This window comes from Pituophis catenifer, unplaced genomic scaffold (assembly GCF_029215685.1).
Source record: "Pituophis catenifer annectens isolate HBS135680 unplaced genomic scaffold, rPitCat1.0.hap2 SCAF_7, whole genome shotgun sequence".
NCBI classification, from domain to species: domain Eukaryota; kingdom Metazoa; phylum Chordata; class Lepidosauria; order Squamata; family Colubridae; genus Pituophis; species Pituophis catenifer.
The window spans coordinates 59,378,019-59,396,563 of record NW_027256887.1 but is presented as its reverse complement, the minus strand read 5'-3'; the positions used below and the strand labels follow the sequence as shown (position 1 = coordinate 59,396,563).

Sequence of the window (18,545 nt, the reverse complement as noted above, 5' to 3'; positions counted from 1 at the left end):
TTGATTTAAAAAGTACAGAGATTTATATTTTCTTTGAATGGTCTGCTCAAGCTGCTACATTATTAAAATTACTTTCAATTGCCCATTCAAAAGTATTTCCTACTGAACTGCAATTCTACCTACTGTACCAAGGACAGCTCATCTGTTGCTTCTGCCAGCTTTCCTATCCTCAAATAAGTCTGCAATTTGACAGCTGTTGCTGTTTTCCATGGTTTGGTCACAACATAATAGCTTCAATCTCTCCAGTTCTGGAACCAGAGACCATCTGCTTCTTTCAATAAACTATGGGGCACAAATTTCCACACAAAGTACTTTCTGACTTTGACTGAATGCATCATTTATTAAAATAAAGCATCCTCACCTTTGTCCCGTACCTAATATTCTTTATGCATCAAACAGTTCTATTTCAGAAATACCACTGATTTTAATCAGGGACAAGTATCCACTGCCTACTATATTAGATAAGTTGCATGATCTCCTCCTTCAATTCCACATACTGAGATAATCTGCTACTGTAGATACTTGCTAGTGCTAGTGTCAGTATGGAAGCAGCACCACTATTTTATTTATCTGCAAATGAAGAACACTTGTATTTAACATGGTGTCACACAGTTTGTTCTCACTACTGACAAGGTATGTTGGGCCTGGCCGCTGGACCATGGAAAAAAAAGAAGCCAAAGGCAGCTACAGAGCCATGATGCACAAAAAAAATCTCTTTGTGTTACACTCTTGGGTGAGGCTGGGCTAAGCTTTCGCTGCAAGAAAAAAAAATGCAAAAAGCAGACTCTGAGCTACTATACAGCTTCTCCTGCAAAGATTTGCCTCTGGAAGTGCCTCCTGCAAAACTTCTGTTTGTGAGGCTTTGCCAGAGGCACTTTCAGGGCAAGGCTTCCCAGGAGTGCTTCCAACATGAGCTGCAGAATGTCTGCTGTGCCTTCAGAAGCCTACATCCCTCTAACTTCCTCCAGTTGTGCCACCATCCAGAACAGCACTTCCTAGACTCCAGACTTCAATTTTGCCTGGGGATCTGCTAACAGCTCTCCTGCTTTGCCCACCAATGGGGATCCCACTGTTTGTCCCACTGCTTCTTCTCTGGCTGGGCCTGGCAGGCTCCCTTTGCAAAGCTATGCTGCCCTGTCATGCTTGCTGTGCACATCCCAGGCCTGCACCCTTGCTAAGCATCTGGATCCTGGGCCAGCAGCAGGAGAAAGAAAAAGATGGGAAAGTTAGGTGTAGGTAGTGGGGAGGACGGCTATAACTAACCATAACCCCATAGTAAAACCACTCTCTTTAAGATGGGTAAAGTTAAAGCTGCCATGTCCTTTTTTTAAAGAATCACGCAACAACCAAAGAGGACAGACATACAATCCCAGGAAAAGACACTTTTAAAGAGATGGACACTAATTTTGCAACTTGAAGCAGCTTTTTGATAATGAATCGAAAGCACACCATAACTCTGACAGATGCAATATACGCTGTTTCCAAAGAAATATACAGTAGAGCTTTTGCTCATTCCCTTTTTTAAGATCACATGTAGTTGATAAATATTACCTACATATGATATTCCAATTCAGCTGACCCATGATCCATCTTGGAAATCTTTATGGTTCCTCAAGTCAGAAAGCAACATGCATGCATAACATAACTAGGGTCTTCCACAAGGGTTTCTCAGTCTAACATCTTAATTATTTCCTAACTACTTTTTTGTCTTTATGAAAAAAACATGGATTTTTTTATACTACCCGAGGAATCTTTTTGCCAAACAACAGATTAATGGTGTATTCAATAAATTTATTTATCTATCAAATTTTAAAATCCCCATCTCCATTATAGAGGGACTCTGGATGGTACACAATTAAATTATTCAATTTATACAATACAAAACAATACAATACAATACAATACACAAAGATAATTTTAAAAAGGCAAGCACTGTTAAAAATGCATTAAAAGGCATGGGGAGTTCTTTCAGGGTGCTAACCAGCTCCACAACTGCGTGTTCCTCTGTCCACGTTCTGTATTGGCTGAAGGATCCTTTTCAAGGGTAGCCCCATTTGGAATGCATTGCAATAGTCCAAATGGGAGACGAGCAGGGCATGAGTGACTGAATGGAAAGCTATCCTATCCAGGAAAGGATGTAACTGGCACACAACACGAAATTGCACAATAACTTCCCAATAAAATCCAGCACTTTACATGACACCATAGAATGCCTAACATAGTATATTTTAATTATTTTACTTTTAAGTGTTAGGCATGTATTAAATAGAATTTCTGTCAGTACAAGCCTGTTGATTTTTTTTTTTTTTTTTACTAAACTGGCTTTTATTGCCTACTATGTGTAGAAGTTAAAAGATTAGCATCCACAATCACCAAATATGAAGTCAACAGGAAACAAAGTGAACTTCACCTTACCTAACTAGAAGATAAAATTATTTGTTTTATTTATTAAATTTATGTGCTATCCATCTCATGTTGCAGCAACTCTGGCCTGGCATAAATCTGAGAAACTTGTAAAACAAAAAAAAATCTAAGTACAGTAGCTGCTAGACATAATTACAAAACATACAAATCTACTGGAACTTTAACTATGTTTAAATTAGGCCATGGGGGCCTGAATGGGACACAACAGGCTTCAATAGAAATCTGGTAAGATGGAGTGGATATGGGTTGATGTCTGTATTTGGGACTCTCTCATCTTTGGTCTTAGATGGGATAGCACTGCCCCAGACAGACCTGGTGTATAAGCAATGGGTCCTCCTGAACTCATGACTCCTGCTCAGTGAGAAGGTGGCAGTCATGGCCAAGAAGGCCTTTGCTTAACTTTGCATTGTGGGCCAGTTACGCTCCTTCCTGGATCAAGGAACTCTCCTTTCATCACACATGCCCTGGTCATTTCCCAGATGGACTATTCAGTGGTGAAATCTAAATTTCTTTCCTACCGATTCTGTGGGCGGGGCTTGGTGGGGTCATGTGACTGGGTGGGTGTGGCTATGTAACCATGTGACTGGATGATCAAAAGACAGAAACTCACTAAGAATGTCGTGCTGGAGCAGGGTTGGACTAGATGACCTCCAGGTCCCTTCCAGCCGTGGATTATCCTCTGAAGCTACGTCTAGTGCCAGGTTTGTAGTCCTTTCTTTCTTTCTTTCTTTCTTTCTTTCTTTCTTTCTTTCTTTCTTTCTTTCTTTCTTTCTTTCTTTCTTTCCTTCCTTCCTTCCTTCCTTCCCTTCCTCCTTCCTTCCTTTTTTCCTTTCTCTTTCTTTCTTTCTCTCTCTCTCTCTTTCAAAAACGCACCCCCCACCCCGTTTTTGGCCTACACCCCCCCCATTTTTGGCCTAGCAGGCTTAAGGGAAGCCTGCTGGGAGCAAAAATGCACCCCCTACCCCAGCCCCGTAAAAAAAAGGTTCCAACAATCGTGTGCCACAGCTGTGATCCTCGTAGCCTTTTTAAAACTTTTTAAAAGCGTGTTTTTTACTACCGGCTCGGGTGAATAGGTAATAAAAAATGCTTTAAAAAAAAAGGCTCTGTTGATTGCGCAGCACAGCTGTGATTGTTGGAGCTTTTTAAAAAACTTTTTTTAAAGCATTTTTTTACTACCTATTCGCCCGAGCCGATGATAAAAAAAATGCCTAAAAAGTAAAAAAAAAAAAAAAAAGTTCCGATGATCAGCTGAGTGATGTCGGAACTTTTTGTTTTTTACTTTTTAAAGCATTTTTAACTACCGGTTATGGCATGTACCCCTGCATGTGCAGAGGGTACAAAACATTACTTCCTGGTTAAAACCAGGAAGTAACGACAACAGATTATTGAACTTTCCATAGTCAATTCTATCTGGCTAGCCATCGTGAGAGGATGGTTTGGATGTGTGCCCTCTGAGTCTATTGAAATGGCACAAGACTCCTCCCACTGTCGTGAGAGGACAGTGGAGTTCAGTTTACCCACTTTCGATTCTGTGACTCCTGAAGACATGGACAGGATACTGAGTAGACTGAATGCTGCCACATGTTTATTGGACCCGTGTCCCTCCTGGCTGGTGCTGGCCTCTCGGGAGGTTACACGAGGCTGGCTTCAGGGGATTAAAAATGCTTCCTTGAGTGAGGGTGTCTTTCCCACTGCCTTGAAAGAGGCGGTGGTGAGACGTCTCCTCAAGACGCCTTCCCTGGACCCGGCAGTGTTGGCTAATTACCGTCCAGTCTCCAACCTTCGCTTTGTTGCGAAGGTTGTTGAGAGTGTGGTAGCACGGCAGCTCCCTCAGTACCTGGATGAATCGGCTTATCTGGATCCGTTCCAGTCGGGCTTCAGGCCTGGGTACAGCATGGAAATGGAATTGGTTGCATTGGTTGATGATCTCTGGAGGGCTCGGGACAGGGGTTGCTCCTCTGTCCTGGTCCTATTAGACCTCTCAGTGGCTTTTGATACCATCGACCATGGTATCATGCTGCATCGGCTGGAAGAGTTAGGGGTGGGAGGCACTGTGTTGCGGTGGTTCTCCTCCTTTCTCTCTGACCGGTCACAGTCTGTTGGCAGGGGGGCAGAGGTCGACCCTGAGGTGTCTTGTATGTGCGGTGCTACAAGGGTCGGTCCTCTCGCCCCTTCTGTTCAACATTTATGTGAAGCCGCTGGGTGAGATCATCCGTGGTTTCGGGGTGAAGTACCACCAGTACGCTGATGACACTCAGCTGTACATCTCCAACCCGGACCACCCCAATGATGCCCTTGAAGTGATGTCCCGGTGCCTGGAGGCTGTACGGATCTGGATGGGGAGAAACAGACTCAGGCTCAACACATCCAAGACCGAGTGGCTGTGGTTTCCGACATCCCGATATAGTCAGTTGGCGCCATCACTGACTATTGGGGGCGAGTCATTGGCCCCCACGGAGAGGGCTCGCAACTTGGGTGTCCTCCTGGACTCACAGCTGTCTTTAGAAGAGCATTTGACAGCTGTGGCCGGGAGGCATTTTATCAGGTTCGCCTGATTCGCCAGTTGCGTCCCTTTCTTAAATACGGTCACTCATGCCCTCGTCACTTCCCGCCTGGACTACTGCAATGCTGTCTACATGGGGCTCCCCTTGAGGAGCACCCGGACGCTCCAGCTGGTCCAGAATGCGTGGGTGGTTATGGGAGCGATGTGGTGCTCCCATGTGACCCCCCTCCTGTGCGTGCTGCACTGGCTCCCGGTGGTCTTCCGCGTGCGCTTCAGGGTTTTGGTTACCACCTTTAGAGCGCTCCATGGCTTAGGACCGGGGTATATACGAGACCGTCTTCTGCTACCAGTAGCCTCTCACCGACCAGTACGCTCCCATAGAGAGGGGCTTCTTAGGGTGCCGTCGGTCAAACAGTGTCAACCGGCGGCCCCCAGGGGGAGAGTCTTCTCTGTGGGGGCACCCACCATCTGGAACGAGCTCCCCCCAGAAATACGGAGAATCCCGGATCTGCGCGCTTTCCGACGTGCCCTCAAAACATTCCTATTCCAGCAGGCCGGCCTGGCCTAACCTCTCTTTTAAACTGTTTTAAATTTTTTAAATTTTATATTTGTCTTATAAATTTGGGGTGTTTTAAATTTTGTTTTCTGGGCCAAATTATTTAATTGTATTTTAATGGTTTTTAAACATTTGTATTTTATGTATTTTATCTTTTGGCTGTTCACCGCCCTGAGTCCTTCGGGAGTAGGATGGTATACAAATTCAATAAATAATAAATAAATAATAATAATAATAACAACAACAACAACTAGGCGGTTGGGTGGAGCCTCGCGCCAGGATCACTACCAGTTCTCCGAAACAGCCACCAGGATTGCTACCGGATCGGGCGATCCAGTCCAAACCGGGAGCATTTCACCCCTGGGACTATTGCAATATGCTCTACATGGAGCTAGCCTTGAAGAGTATGGGAGCTGAAACTGGTAGGCAGAATGCAGCAGCACAAGCTGTTTTGGGTGCCCCTAGGGTGCTTGCATGTAAGATTGCTCCCACACTTCCACCTGGCTAGACAGGTAGATATGCTGCATATCAGTCAAGAAATTTCAATTGATGGGATGTAGGAAGTGGGCCTTCTTAGCTGCTACCCCTACTCTCTGGAACACCTTAGCCCCAGAAATGAGACAAGCTCCCATTCTTTTGGCTTTTCAGAAGACTGTTAAGACCTGGCTTTACCAATGAGCATAGAGGATCTAAGAGTAAGATGCAATCTGGGCAATGGCTGGTGACTTGAGGACATTCATGCTGCCTTATTAACCTTTTTAGCCTTTTGAATTTTTTACTCTTCTCATTCTTTAAGCGCTGTCTAGGGAGAGGCAGTGGCTTTTCCAAGAATAATAAATTAGAATAAGTTAGAATAAGAGAGAGGGGGGGAGGGAGGGAGAAAAAAAGGCAGAGAGAAAGAAAGAGGGAGCTAAAGCTGAGGTGAAAAAGGCAATACATATTGTGGGTGTTAAGAGTGTCTGCACTTCAATTAAGTGATTCCAGCAACAGGAAACTTGATAGATCAGCCTATCAAAGATGTACTTCAGCATAGGGACAGATGCAGGCTCAGGATCAGAACCAAAACCATCACCAAGTCTTATGAACTGGCTGATGAAGGAGCCAGAGGGCCCCAGAGATAGTAAAGAAAGCAGAGGCAAGCAATGCACTAAGAACTAGAAAGCATCAACTGCAGCAACCAGCGATGGCAACTGATCAACAGATAAGATCCTCACACAGTAACACCCAAGCCAGGCCACATTAATGATACCTCAGTTGAATCTTTCATCGCTCTATGGAATATTGGGATGGATCAGTGGTGGGTTGCCCCCGGTTCGGACCGGTTCACAAGAACCGGTAGTAAAACCGGCGGAAGGCCCCACCCACTGCCCCAATGTCATCACTGGCGATCTGCACATGGGCAGAAGCTTCTATACGTTCGCAGAAGCAAGGTGCATGCGTGATCCCATTCCGAACCGGTAGTAAAGTTAAGTAGAACCCACCCCCGGAATGGATGATATGTTGGGGAAATGTAAATCCTGATAGTCCAGAGGAGGAAGAAGGCAACCTTGCTAGGCTTCGGGAAAGGTGGGAAACCTACCAGAAGTTCATCAAACAAGCTACTATTTATTCATAATCCTTTTCAAGCACACACAAAAAAAGAATGAGGCACCATAAAGGCATGAGTGAAAATACCATATGACATAGAAATGGCACCCAACCTGGCAGGAACAGAGAGAAGGGAGGAAAGAGCCAATCACGCTTGGGATCCTCAGCTTTCAACACACTATGTGATGAGGAGGAATCCCCATATCCTGTAAGCAAATGAAGGAGAGAGTTATATAAAGCATCCAAGGCTTATACTTTGTGGAATTTTGAAGAAAAGGAAATCATCTTCAACATTCACATCAGAAAAAGTCCAATGCTGACTTTTTCCTAATGATACTTAACAGATCAAATGCTACCAACACCTAGCACTACTGAACCAGGGGTGAAATGTAAAAATGTTTGCTACCGGTTCTGTGGGCGTGGCTTGGTGATCATGTGACCGGGTGGGCGAGGCCAACTTGACGTCACTCATTGTTAGAGCCAGGCGCTGCACATTTTGAAGCACATTCTGCCCTTCTGAAGCCCCCAACGTTTTTAGTTTCCCTCCGCCACCCAAGCGAACATTGGAGCCTTCTCTTGCAGAAGCAGAATCCAGGCACAGAAATGGAAAAACGAGGGGGAGAATGGGGAGGAGAAAGTGTAAGAAGACATTTCCTTAGATCGCTGACGCTGCCAATAATTAGTTTGGCAGCGATCTAAGAAAAGGTCTTCCAGCTCTTCAAGATCGACTTTAAGAGCGCTGAGAAGCCGACAGCAAAAGTAGTGGCAGCGGGGGAGACAGGGGCGTGTGTGTGTGTGTGTGTGTGTGTGTGTGTGTGTGTGTGTGTGTGTGTCCCTCTGCAAGGACTTGGAGGCAGACACCGCCCCTTTGAGGAAAAGAGGAGGCAGCAAAGCCCTGGCTGTCACCTGGGAGAGGAGGACCGCAGAGGGACACCCACAGATGCCCCTGTCACCCCCGCTGCCACTACTTTTGCTGTCGGCTTCTCAGCGCTCTTAAAGTCAATCTTGAAGAATTGGAAGACATTTCCTTAGATCGCTGACGCTCCAAACAATGAGTTTGGAGGCAAGGAAGCATGGCAGGGCTGTGGGCCATGGACCGGTTTGGGGGCATGGCCAGCCAGCAATTGCTACCGGTTCAGCGAACTAGCCCCAATCTCCGCTACCGGTTCTCCTGAACTGGTCCAAACCGGTAGCATTTCACCCCTGTACTGAACCAGTAGCAATATTGATTCCCAAATCAGTTGCCCCAAAGACAGAAATGAAGTAATTGCAAATCCAATGCAGCATACAACAGAAAGAGTTCTAAAAGCAGTACTCAAAAGAAATAGCCCTGAGAATTGGAGACAGAATTGCAGGTATCTCATATATTATTGCCTGATGCAAAATCATAATGCAAAACAGCAGCAACAACAACAAAACTTTAAATTAATATTTTTCTTTTGCTATTTGATTAAAGCCATACTATTACATGCCTCAGAGCTGGTTTGGTGTAATAGTTAAGATATTGGGCTAGAAACCAGGAGACCATGAGTTCTAGTTTCACTTTAGGCACAAAGCCTGTTGGGTGATCATGGGCCAGTCACTTTCTCTCAGTTTTAGGAAAAGGACAATAGCAAATCACTTCTGAAGGACCTTGCCAAGAAAACTGTAGGGACTTGTCCAGGTAGTCTTCAAGAATTTGATATGACAGAAGAAGAAAAAAATATTATATGCTTAAATGAATGTCTAAGTGAATGCTTAAACAATCAAATAATTCCCATGGATTAAAAAACACTTTCAATAATATATGAGAAAACATGACAACAGTCTTCATTTGACTATTAACATACAATTGTATCAGTGTAAAAGTTTTAGACACAAAATTTACCAGGTTTTGTGCAAAGTAAATATGTAAAAAAATAAATATTAGCGTTTTTAGAAATTTGTTTATATGGAGAATGCACAATAACAGGATTTTTTCCATGAGCCCACAAGTCCAGCAATGTTTTTCAATATGAATGAGCTGGCTTCCTTCTGTGGTATTCTCCAACTTTTATAGTTTGACTAATTTGTGGAAATTCAAAGTTTCCTGATAATGCAAATATAAATGTAGTTGCAGCTACTTTTTAAATTTAATTATTTGTCTTTATCAGTAACTTCTGACTTTGAACTACTTACATCATTTTTCATAGCATTCTGCTTTTCTCCTCAACTTTGTCCTGTACTGACAACAGTGAAAATACTGAAAAGAGTAATCATCTAAATTCCACTGTACCAACCCATTTCTGAAAGGATAGAACTATTAGTGTTCAGATACATAGTAGTAGTTATATTAATTTCTCAACCTTTGTATTGTCCTAGGAGAAATAGTAATGACAATTCAATTTTCCAATATGAATTTAACACTACATTTCTATTAGTAAGTATGAATCTTACCACAATTAAAGATATCAAGCAGTAGTCCTTTGGCTATACTGTCATGAACACACATTCCATAATTATTAATATTACACTTTTAGTACTGATTTACATTCATACATGAGTGAAAAGAGCAATCATTGCTAGACTTTATGTTTAATGAAATGAGGCTGACTCCATCCATGCTGATTTTCTAGACATCCTTCAAAATTTGGTTATGCGAACAGGTCTGGGTAACCCAGGGGACTGGTGAGATACTGAGGTAGTTGCATTGTTATTAACAATCTGGTCTTTGTCTAATATTTCTCTTATAACCTTGACCATCCGTCAACTGCAAAAGGCAGCTTTACTTGGAACAGCTTACATCCTGCAATGATATCTTTAATATCGTCAAAAATCATCTATCTACCCAGGTCCTTGGGAAGGATTCAATAGGTGGATAAAAATGCCAAATCCAATCTAAACAGCCAGCTGACTGTGCAATGAACCATAATAATAATTATAATTTTGCATATATAGTTTTTAGCCATATTGTACATCACTTTGTGTCACTTGTTTTGTGAGAATGGTGGCCATATAAAATTGATGAATAAATAAATTTAAAATAACAAAAATGTATAATTAAGTAAGAAGTGCACACTCAAAAGCAAACCAGCAAATACACAGTAAATCTAATTTTTCCAGCCAAAGAAAGAAAAAATGTCTCAGTATGAATGGAAGAAAGTACGTACAGTCCAGAATAGCAATCTCCTAAAATGTCTTAAAATCTCTTAAAATGTGCAATGAAAATCTCTTTACTTCTAAAGCATAAACTATTAGACAAGCTAAGAAACAGCTACAGCACAATAGCCTCCCATTCACCTTCTATAACAAACAACATCTTGACAGCACAAGAGTTCAAAAGTCCTTGCAAGTTTGCCTTTATTACCTCAAGATGTCATTTGCATTACCTGATTTTTAAATATATTCTCTCTTCCACCCTGGCTATTATCTGGATAGATCTAGAATCTGGAAAAAAAAGTGTTTGTACAAGAAAGAAAGCTAACAAAATCTATCTTTTGCAGATCAATGAATGTTTGGGATTTTAAAAACCCAACCCTCTGGAGAAGAAAAGATAAAGCATGTGGCTGTATACACACAGACTCACAAAGTCACCCAAGCCAAACTTAATTTCAAGTAATGAAAAATGCAAAATTACCCTCAAATGACAGGATTAAATAGAAACTAGTTGAATTAAATCCTTTGATAATCTAAAGGTATCTTCCGGCAAATAATTTGCTTTTCTTTATCTTTAGATCTTATCTAAACTTTATCTTATCTAAACTTTATCTTATAAAATACATTTCTTTCACAATTTTATCATTTGAAAAAAAAAGTCTGAGAAATAATGAAGAAGTTTTTAATATGCCAACAACAAATGCCTCTTTGTAGTATCAGATTATTAAGACCTGTTAAGTGACTCCCATTAACTAAACTTGGTTGATCTAAACTAAGCAGGACCAGTTCTGGTTATTATTAAGATGTGAGACCACCAAGAATTTACAGAGTTGCAAGGTAGACTAGAAATATATTTCAATGGCAATCATATCTATACTTTTTTGAGGAGTACAGGTAATCCTCGACTTACAACAGTTCATTTAGTGACTATTCAAAGCTACAATGACACTGAAAAAAGCAAGGAAGGCAAGGAAGGTCATAAAATGGGGCAAAACTCACTTGTCTCATTTAGCAACAGAAATGTTGGGTTCAATTGTGGTTGTAAGATGAGGATTACCTGTACATTACCACGTGCTCATATCATTATCATTACAAAAATGCAATGTGACCAAAAGGAAATGTTATCTTTTACAAGCATTAAGCCCAGCAATATAATTTGTTTAAGGAAATGTATAGCCTAATAAGAATACAATAATCACAGCATAAAATGATTCTATGAATTTCAAGCCAAAATAATTCTGAATAATGTAAAATTATGAGATTGGCTCATATAAACAATCCATAAAATTACAGTGGCACCAATATGTTTAAAGGTAAAAGTTCCCCTGGCACTTATGTGCTAATCGTTCCTGACTCTAGGGAAACACCAATATGTTTAAGACATGGCAAAAGAAGAGAATTAGAATGTAATAAATATCATGATAGTTGTAAAAGACACATTTGATTGTTTATATATAGTACTCACCATCTCTTTAGCTATTTCCACAGCTTCTTGCAGCCCATAAAGCCTGCCACTGACTAGGTAAATTCCATTGGCCCAGAGAATACAGCCCTCATGGACCCAAAATTCATTGCTATCAAGAGGTAGTTCAGGAATTTGTAGCTCCAACTCAGGACCACCTTCAGAAGTAGGTATGGGGGGTTTAGAGTCTGAAGAAGGATTTTCACCAACACTGCCACCCTCAGTGGTTGCTTTTTTACAAGCGGTGCCTCTTGAAAGTGACCGAGAAGTCCCAGCACAGTCCTCAGAGCGATGTCGTCTTTTAAAACGTGGGTGGGCAGCCAGGCTTCTCTGTTCTTTTTGCTCTTGCTCCTCTTCTTCTTCCTCTGTGTCAGTCTTGGAACCATTAGACAGACTTTTATGTCGTACTTTGATCTTGTTTTGCATCTCTGTGGACTTCTTAGGAGGGGGGTTCTTAGGCAGTGTGGCTGCATAATCTTGCGGGTAGAAAGGTCCAAAGAGATCACCCATATTGCGGTAGCTGGCCCATTTGCCACAAAGGCAACAGACAAGATGGCCCATAACAGACGACTCTGTTACAACAGGACCTTGTAGCATAAAAGAGGAAGTAGGCAGTACTTTACTCTCAACATTGCTAGGTGGTGGCGTTGATGACCTCTGTCCTTTTCGACCCCTCATCAATTTATTCTGCTCTTCTTCTTCTGCATTAATTATTGTGCATACAGCACCTAGCTCGCATTTGTTTACCACATGAATGTATGGGAAAAAAGATTTATTCCTAGTATCAGTTTTATCAAGAGACTGAATAGCATATTTTAGTTTGATTTCTGGTTCTTGAGGCTCCACAATGGGAGCAGCTCGTCTTGGTTTCCGCTTTCGTGGTTGTGCTGTACTTTTCCTCCTCTCCCTTCGCTGTCTCTTAGGTTTTGGTTCACTGTCTACTGCCTCCTCTGATAGCTGCACTGCTTCTGGCACTAATGGAAGCGGTAATTGTTGCTGCTTCTTTTGTTTGTTTACACTACCGATAGGTCTTCCCTTCTTCTTACCAGAAGGGAAATATCCCTTTGGAGGAAAGGGATCTGACTTGGGTGTCATAATGATACCTCCATCTTTTTCTTCTGGCTTTACACTTGTTTCAGGAGCCAAAATATTAGTTGCCGGAATTGATTTTGATTCAGAAAAATTTACTGATCCATCTATTCTTACTTGCCCAACAGATTTCTGCGAAGATGCTGGAATCAAGACAGGCACTGAACTGTCCTTGCCAACAGTGACATGTTCAGAAACCTCTTTTTTCACAATCTCATCTCCATCATCACGCCAATCTTCAGAAGATATTGTCCGAGAAATTTCATTGGTCAGTACTTGATTTTCTCGATCTAACACTTCTACTTTTATATTTTCTTCTCCTAATTCATGATTGGCCACATTCCCACTGTCTGGGCGGCCACTCTTCAGAGACAGAATGTCATCAAGAGTGACTGCATCTGCACCAGCCTCAGCACAATTTGAAGATGCACTCCTCCTAACACTGGGAGAGGTGATTTTTTGAACAATAGCTTCCAACTTTAATCCCCGACCCTTTCGTGGGGGAAGAATTTTTGTTTTAGCTGGGCTTGTGATGGAAACACCAGAACAGTTTCTATTATCAGGACTTGGAAGATTCTTAGATGATTCTCCTTTTGAGAATGATCTGCCAACATCTTGGTTTTGAGAGGAATGGGCATAAGAATTGAGAGTTTTATCAACTCCATCCTTGGATGAAGGGAGTATGCGTCCTTTGTCATCAATCCCACTGGTTTTCATTTCCTGCAACTGCCTTTTGCTTGGAATAGGAGAAATGAATGAGCGGACTCGCCTTCTCATTATTAAAGGATTTTGAGGAGATTGATCTTCTTGGCCAGGAATTCTTACCATGGCATTGGCAGATTTAAGTACATCACCAACATCATCACGCCTATGTGTATCACTATTTTGTGAAATAAATCTCTTCTGACTTGTTGTCCCTAGAGAGCCACTGTTCTTTCCAGGGGTTAACTGACGGGAAAGATCCCAACCTGATTCATGTTGCTGAATCTTTTGATTCATGTGTTTAATTTCCACACACTTATTCTGAAGAGTGCTTTCACCCCCCAACAGACAACGGCTGGTTTCTTGGCACCCCACGTCATGGTAAGAACCAGAATGGAGATATATCATTCCCTCCTTGTCATTTTTTAAAGGACTCCTTACTCTATCTAAGAATTGTTGCTGTCTTGGGCTCTTTCTAGCTGTTTCCTGCCTATGCTGAGCTGCAGCAATCACACCCTGAGCAGAGCTGCTACTCCAATCTTTATAATCCTCTTGTTGTTGATGGTATAGCTGTCTTTTATAGTGATACTGGGAATTCAGTCCTTGATTAGGATCACCATAAACGTGGGATCGGGAATTACCATGATATGCTGAAGCCAAAGATGAACCTTCAGAATTTGAAGAGAAAGAAGTATGTAAGGAACTCCGGTTGACCCTGTCAGAAAGCACCATATGTGGATTCATCTGGTGAAGATCTGTCCCCGGACCTCTGTTTCTTCCAGGTGACATCTTTAACTTATCTGCCAGATCATGAAATTGAGAGGGAGATTTACCTCTCATTCCTTCCCGGCTGCTTCCTATTCTGCTAGGTCCTCGTCTCATCTGTGTTGTTCGGCTATCCTGTTGTAGCAGATAGTCTGATGCAGAATCAAGTGTTGCAGCTCCAGGGCTAGCATTCCCTCGGAAAGATTCATGTTTAAAACTGGCATGGTGACAATGATCTCCTGATTTTTTGTTGTTGATGTTGGCAGAGGTCTTAGGTTCAAAATCCTCTTCTTTAATCTGCCCACTGTGAGACTTTAGTTTGGCTTCTATGGCTACGAGGCCACCAGGGAGGATGACTGACTGATTTAAACCAGAAGTCAGACGGTCACTTCTTCCACTCCTGCCATCAGTACTCATATGCCCTCCAGAATGTGGCCCAGAATCTCTAGCAATCTGCCTCAAAGGTGATATATCACAAATAACTGATCTTCTCTCAGAGACTCCTCCAGCTTCATGAGCCGTAGACTCTAAGTCAAACTTTCTAGGTATAGGATAATCTACCAAATTTATCTGTTTCATCTCAGCTGTACTGCCACTTAATTTTCTATCCCAGTGTCCCCAGTGTGAACCTTCCATAAGAGATCCAATACTTTTATTTAAAAGGCCTCTGTTACTTAGTTCATTTGTTTGATTAACCAGAACATTGGGTCTCATGCTACTTTCTAAGTTTCCACTGATTCCATGCTGATCTTGGGCATTTCTAGAATACCTCCTATCAGGATGATGGTGATAGCCTTGCAGAACCTCCTGCAATAGACTAGGAAATTTTTCATTCCTGCCCTTTCGCTCACTATGCACTGAAAACTCCCCTTTATCCTGACCTGAAGGATATTGTGAAAAGGTACCAGAAGTTCTTTGCATATTAACCCCAATACTATCTTTGAAGCTGTACCTCAAACTACCAGGGGATTTAGAAGGCTCTGTTCTGCTTGAAAAACTAGAGCTAATAGCAGCATGACCAGGTGGATTGTTTCCATCTTCATTATGATTAGTGCTGCTGTCCCCAGTTCTGCTTCCTTTATTTCCGCCTTGTGACTCTTGCTGAGCTCCTACAAGACTAGTCTCTTTCACTGCAGAGGCAGAAGGCAATACTTGAGCACTTGTAGAAGTATCATCTTGTTGAGATTTATCCTGTCCACTTGATTTTTCCACTCTTCCTGACATAGCTTCTCTGGAGACTATCACGCCAACTGTCTTTTCATTGATCTTTGGGGGGACCTCCACAGAAATCAAGGCTTCTTTTCCATCAGGAGGGGAGGCTGCTTCTTCCTCAATTGCAGAGCTGGTAGTGATTTTTGCAGGTTCATTTTGAGATAGCGGTGCTGGTGATGACTGAGATTTCTCTAAATTACCCCCCTTATAAGTGGTGTCAGAACTGGTGCTCTGACCACTCAATTGTCTCACCCTTTCTCCTTGATCTTCTGAACTACTGGAACAGCCACCATCAATGGACTCTGCTAATGGAGACTTAAGCTGTTCTTCTGCTTGAGAGGAACCTTCTGAGTTTGTGCAGCTCTCTGGTTTTTTTGATGATTTTTTGGAGCTTTTCTTTTGAGGCACCAAAGCATCTGAGAGTAACATGTGCTGAACTGTATTGGGAAGATTAGCTACTTGACTACTCAGGGCACTTAAACTGCTTAGTCCTGGATCTGTAAGTCTTTTTTCTTGCAAGCCTTCAAGCCCAAATCCTTTGAATCCTGCACCCTGAGCACTGGGGCTTGGCATCATGGATGGTGTTGGACTAAGCTGAGGCATCATTTGTAAAATGCGGTTTCTAGATGCTACTGGAATGTTGCTTTGTCCACATTGAAGATTCTCACCACTTGGCATGAGAGGAGATGGTGTGGAACTGCAGCTTGGAGACTGAACCACAGAGGCAGCTGGTGACGGGTTAGATATAGGACTAAAATTCTGATGGAACTGCATGGGTGATCTCACAGGGACCTCAGCTTGATTGTACTGCCCCACTTGACTTTGAAGAGACAGTTTGGAAGCAGTATTTGAATACTGCATTACATGTTGCGAAGGAGTCTGTTGTTGTTGTTGTTGTTGTTGTGCCTGTTGTCCCTGTCCTTGTGCCTGTTGACTCCCTTGGGTCAACTTTGACTGCTCAAAGTTTTTCATTGGCTGTGTCTGAAAGCTGTAATTTGACTGAGTCCCATAAGCTTGTGCACTTGAACCAACAGCATGTCCTTCATACTGTGAACCAGCATTCACAGTATAATTACCATCATAGTTCTGTCCAGATTGACCAAACCGTTGAGGAGAAGGAAATGAAGAAGAGGAAGAAACAGGAGGCTGATAGTGCTGACTATACTGACCCATTCTTAATGGATAGCTAGAAGTAGATGAAGGCAGATTTGAAGGGCGCTGAATTGACTGCAAATGAGGTGTGTTAGAGGCAGATTGGTTAGAGGCCTGTGGTAAAGGCTGATGAGATTGATAGAGCTGTTGCCTCATTTGCTGCACTTGTTGCTGTTGTTGGCTAGATGTTGGCTGCTGGTATTGAGCAGTGCCAGGGGAGAAAGGACCAGTATAGTCCTGCTGATAATGTGTTACTCCACTAAGTGACGAGTGTTGTGTTTGAAACTGGTTCACGTGACTTTCACTTCCATACTGACTCCCAAAGCTGCTGCCTTGGGGTGGTCCATAGCTTTGTACTGGTCCAGAAGGCCTACGCTGAGGAAGCTGTTGCCCTCCTCCTGCTGCAGGATCCTTGCTGGAAGCCATATAATAGAATTCTCCTGCTTCTTTTCTGAAACCTTGATAACTCTGATGTCCAGAGCTTTCACTACCCATAGATGCAGAGTTTCCTGTTGCTTCACGCCGTCCACTAGTGCTGCCACCTCCTCCAAAGCTCTGAAACATCTGAGCTTGCTGGCGAGTGCTAAATTCCTCTAGCCGGGATGCACCATGTACTTCCTGTGGGTAGTTCTGTTGGTTTCCGTGGTAACTGCTCTGCTCCCGAAAGGACTGCATGCTGTTCAGCTGCGTATTGACAGCTTAACAGCCTGCCTGAAAAAGAAAAAAGATAAATAAATGAGCAAACCAGTTCACATCCCCCAAGTCACAGAAATATACATATTATCAACTAACTGACTTAGTATTGTTTTCCCCTCAGGAAATCAAGAGCATGAATTTCTGCTATGGAAACAGAATAGGATGACAATGACTATATTTTGTAAGAACATTTTGTAAGATTGTTTTTATTAGTTACTTTCCACCTATACCACGTTAGAGCTGCTGTGACAGATATCAGAATGACTCCAGCCCCAACAGCAATTCTATACTGCTTACAATAATATCTCACAGCAGAGGATATTTGACCTGGAGAAACTTTGAAATAGTTTTAAAATATTTATCTGGTTTGAATACACAAGTACCTATGGTGTGAAAAATACAGAATGTACATCAATATTTATCAAGAAGTAAATACCATCTTTTATGAAGTGACTTACAGCTCCAGAAAAATTATCACCAGGTTGAGCATAACTTAAAATTACAAGTGAGACGTCATCAATGGTGCTTTTGGATTTTATGGAAGATTCTTATATTCCCAGTTTTCCACTGTCCCAAAATTCAAATAATAATATCACATAAACAGAAATATTAATATTTGTACACATCCATGCACCTAGCAGAGTTAAAAATCTAAATATAAAAGGTGGAGCACATAAACCAAATTTCAATTTAAGCAAAACAAATTTAATGTAAAATAGCTGAATACTTTCAAAATGCTTCCCTATGACTTTATAAATATTTAATTCAGGTTATGTTTATCTTCAAATATAGGAATGCAATCTGATTTAAGCATATGTTCATCAAAAGCTATAATTTGTTCTAAGTCACTAAACAATTAAAATTGTTCTAAGACCTGCTAGCGAAATCAAATCAAATATGTAACTGAATAACCAATTAATTTACTTCCTCAACAATCTTTAGGGACCAGAACTTGACCAAACTTGGCTGATTCCAGAAGCGAAGAGTGTTAACGCTTGGATGGGAGATACTCGAGAATTCCAGAGCTGTTGACTACTGTAAAATAGAATATATGCTTTTGAATGCTCGTGCAGGAGAAGACTCCCAAGAATAGCATGGAGAGCCAAGAAAACAAGCAAATGGGTTATCAAACAAATAAATGCAGAATTCTCACTTAAAGCGCAAATGACCAAGATCAAATTAATCTACTTTGAGAAGAGGATGACCAGTAGCAAAATGAATGAACTTGGTTACAATGGAATAGGTGCTCCACTGATAGATTGGAAAAATCAAGTTACAAGACT

The 18,545-nt window shown here is 41.9% G+C and overlaps 1 protein-coding gene across 3 annotated transcripts in view; it reads right to left on the bottom strand.

The window, feature by feature from the left end:
• Nucleotides 1-18,545, bottom strand: part of TCF20 (transcription factor 20) — a 45,419-nt gene that overhangs the window by 17,549 nt on the left and 9,325 nt on the right. For all 3 annotated transcript variants that reach the window (XR_011600616.1, XM_070947129.1, XM_070947130.1), the window contains exon 2: nucleotides 11,650-17,277. Coding sequence is in view for 2 of the 3 variants with exons in the window: in XM_070947129.1 (XP_070803230.1) it covers nucleotides 11,650-17,241 (5,592 nt within the window). In the remaining variant the exon portion in view is untranslated. The remainder of the gene's footprint in view (nucleotides 1-11,649; nucleotides 17,278-18,545) is intronic.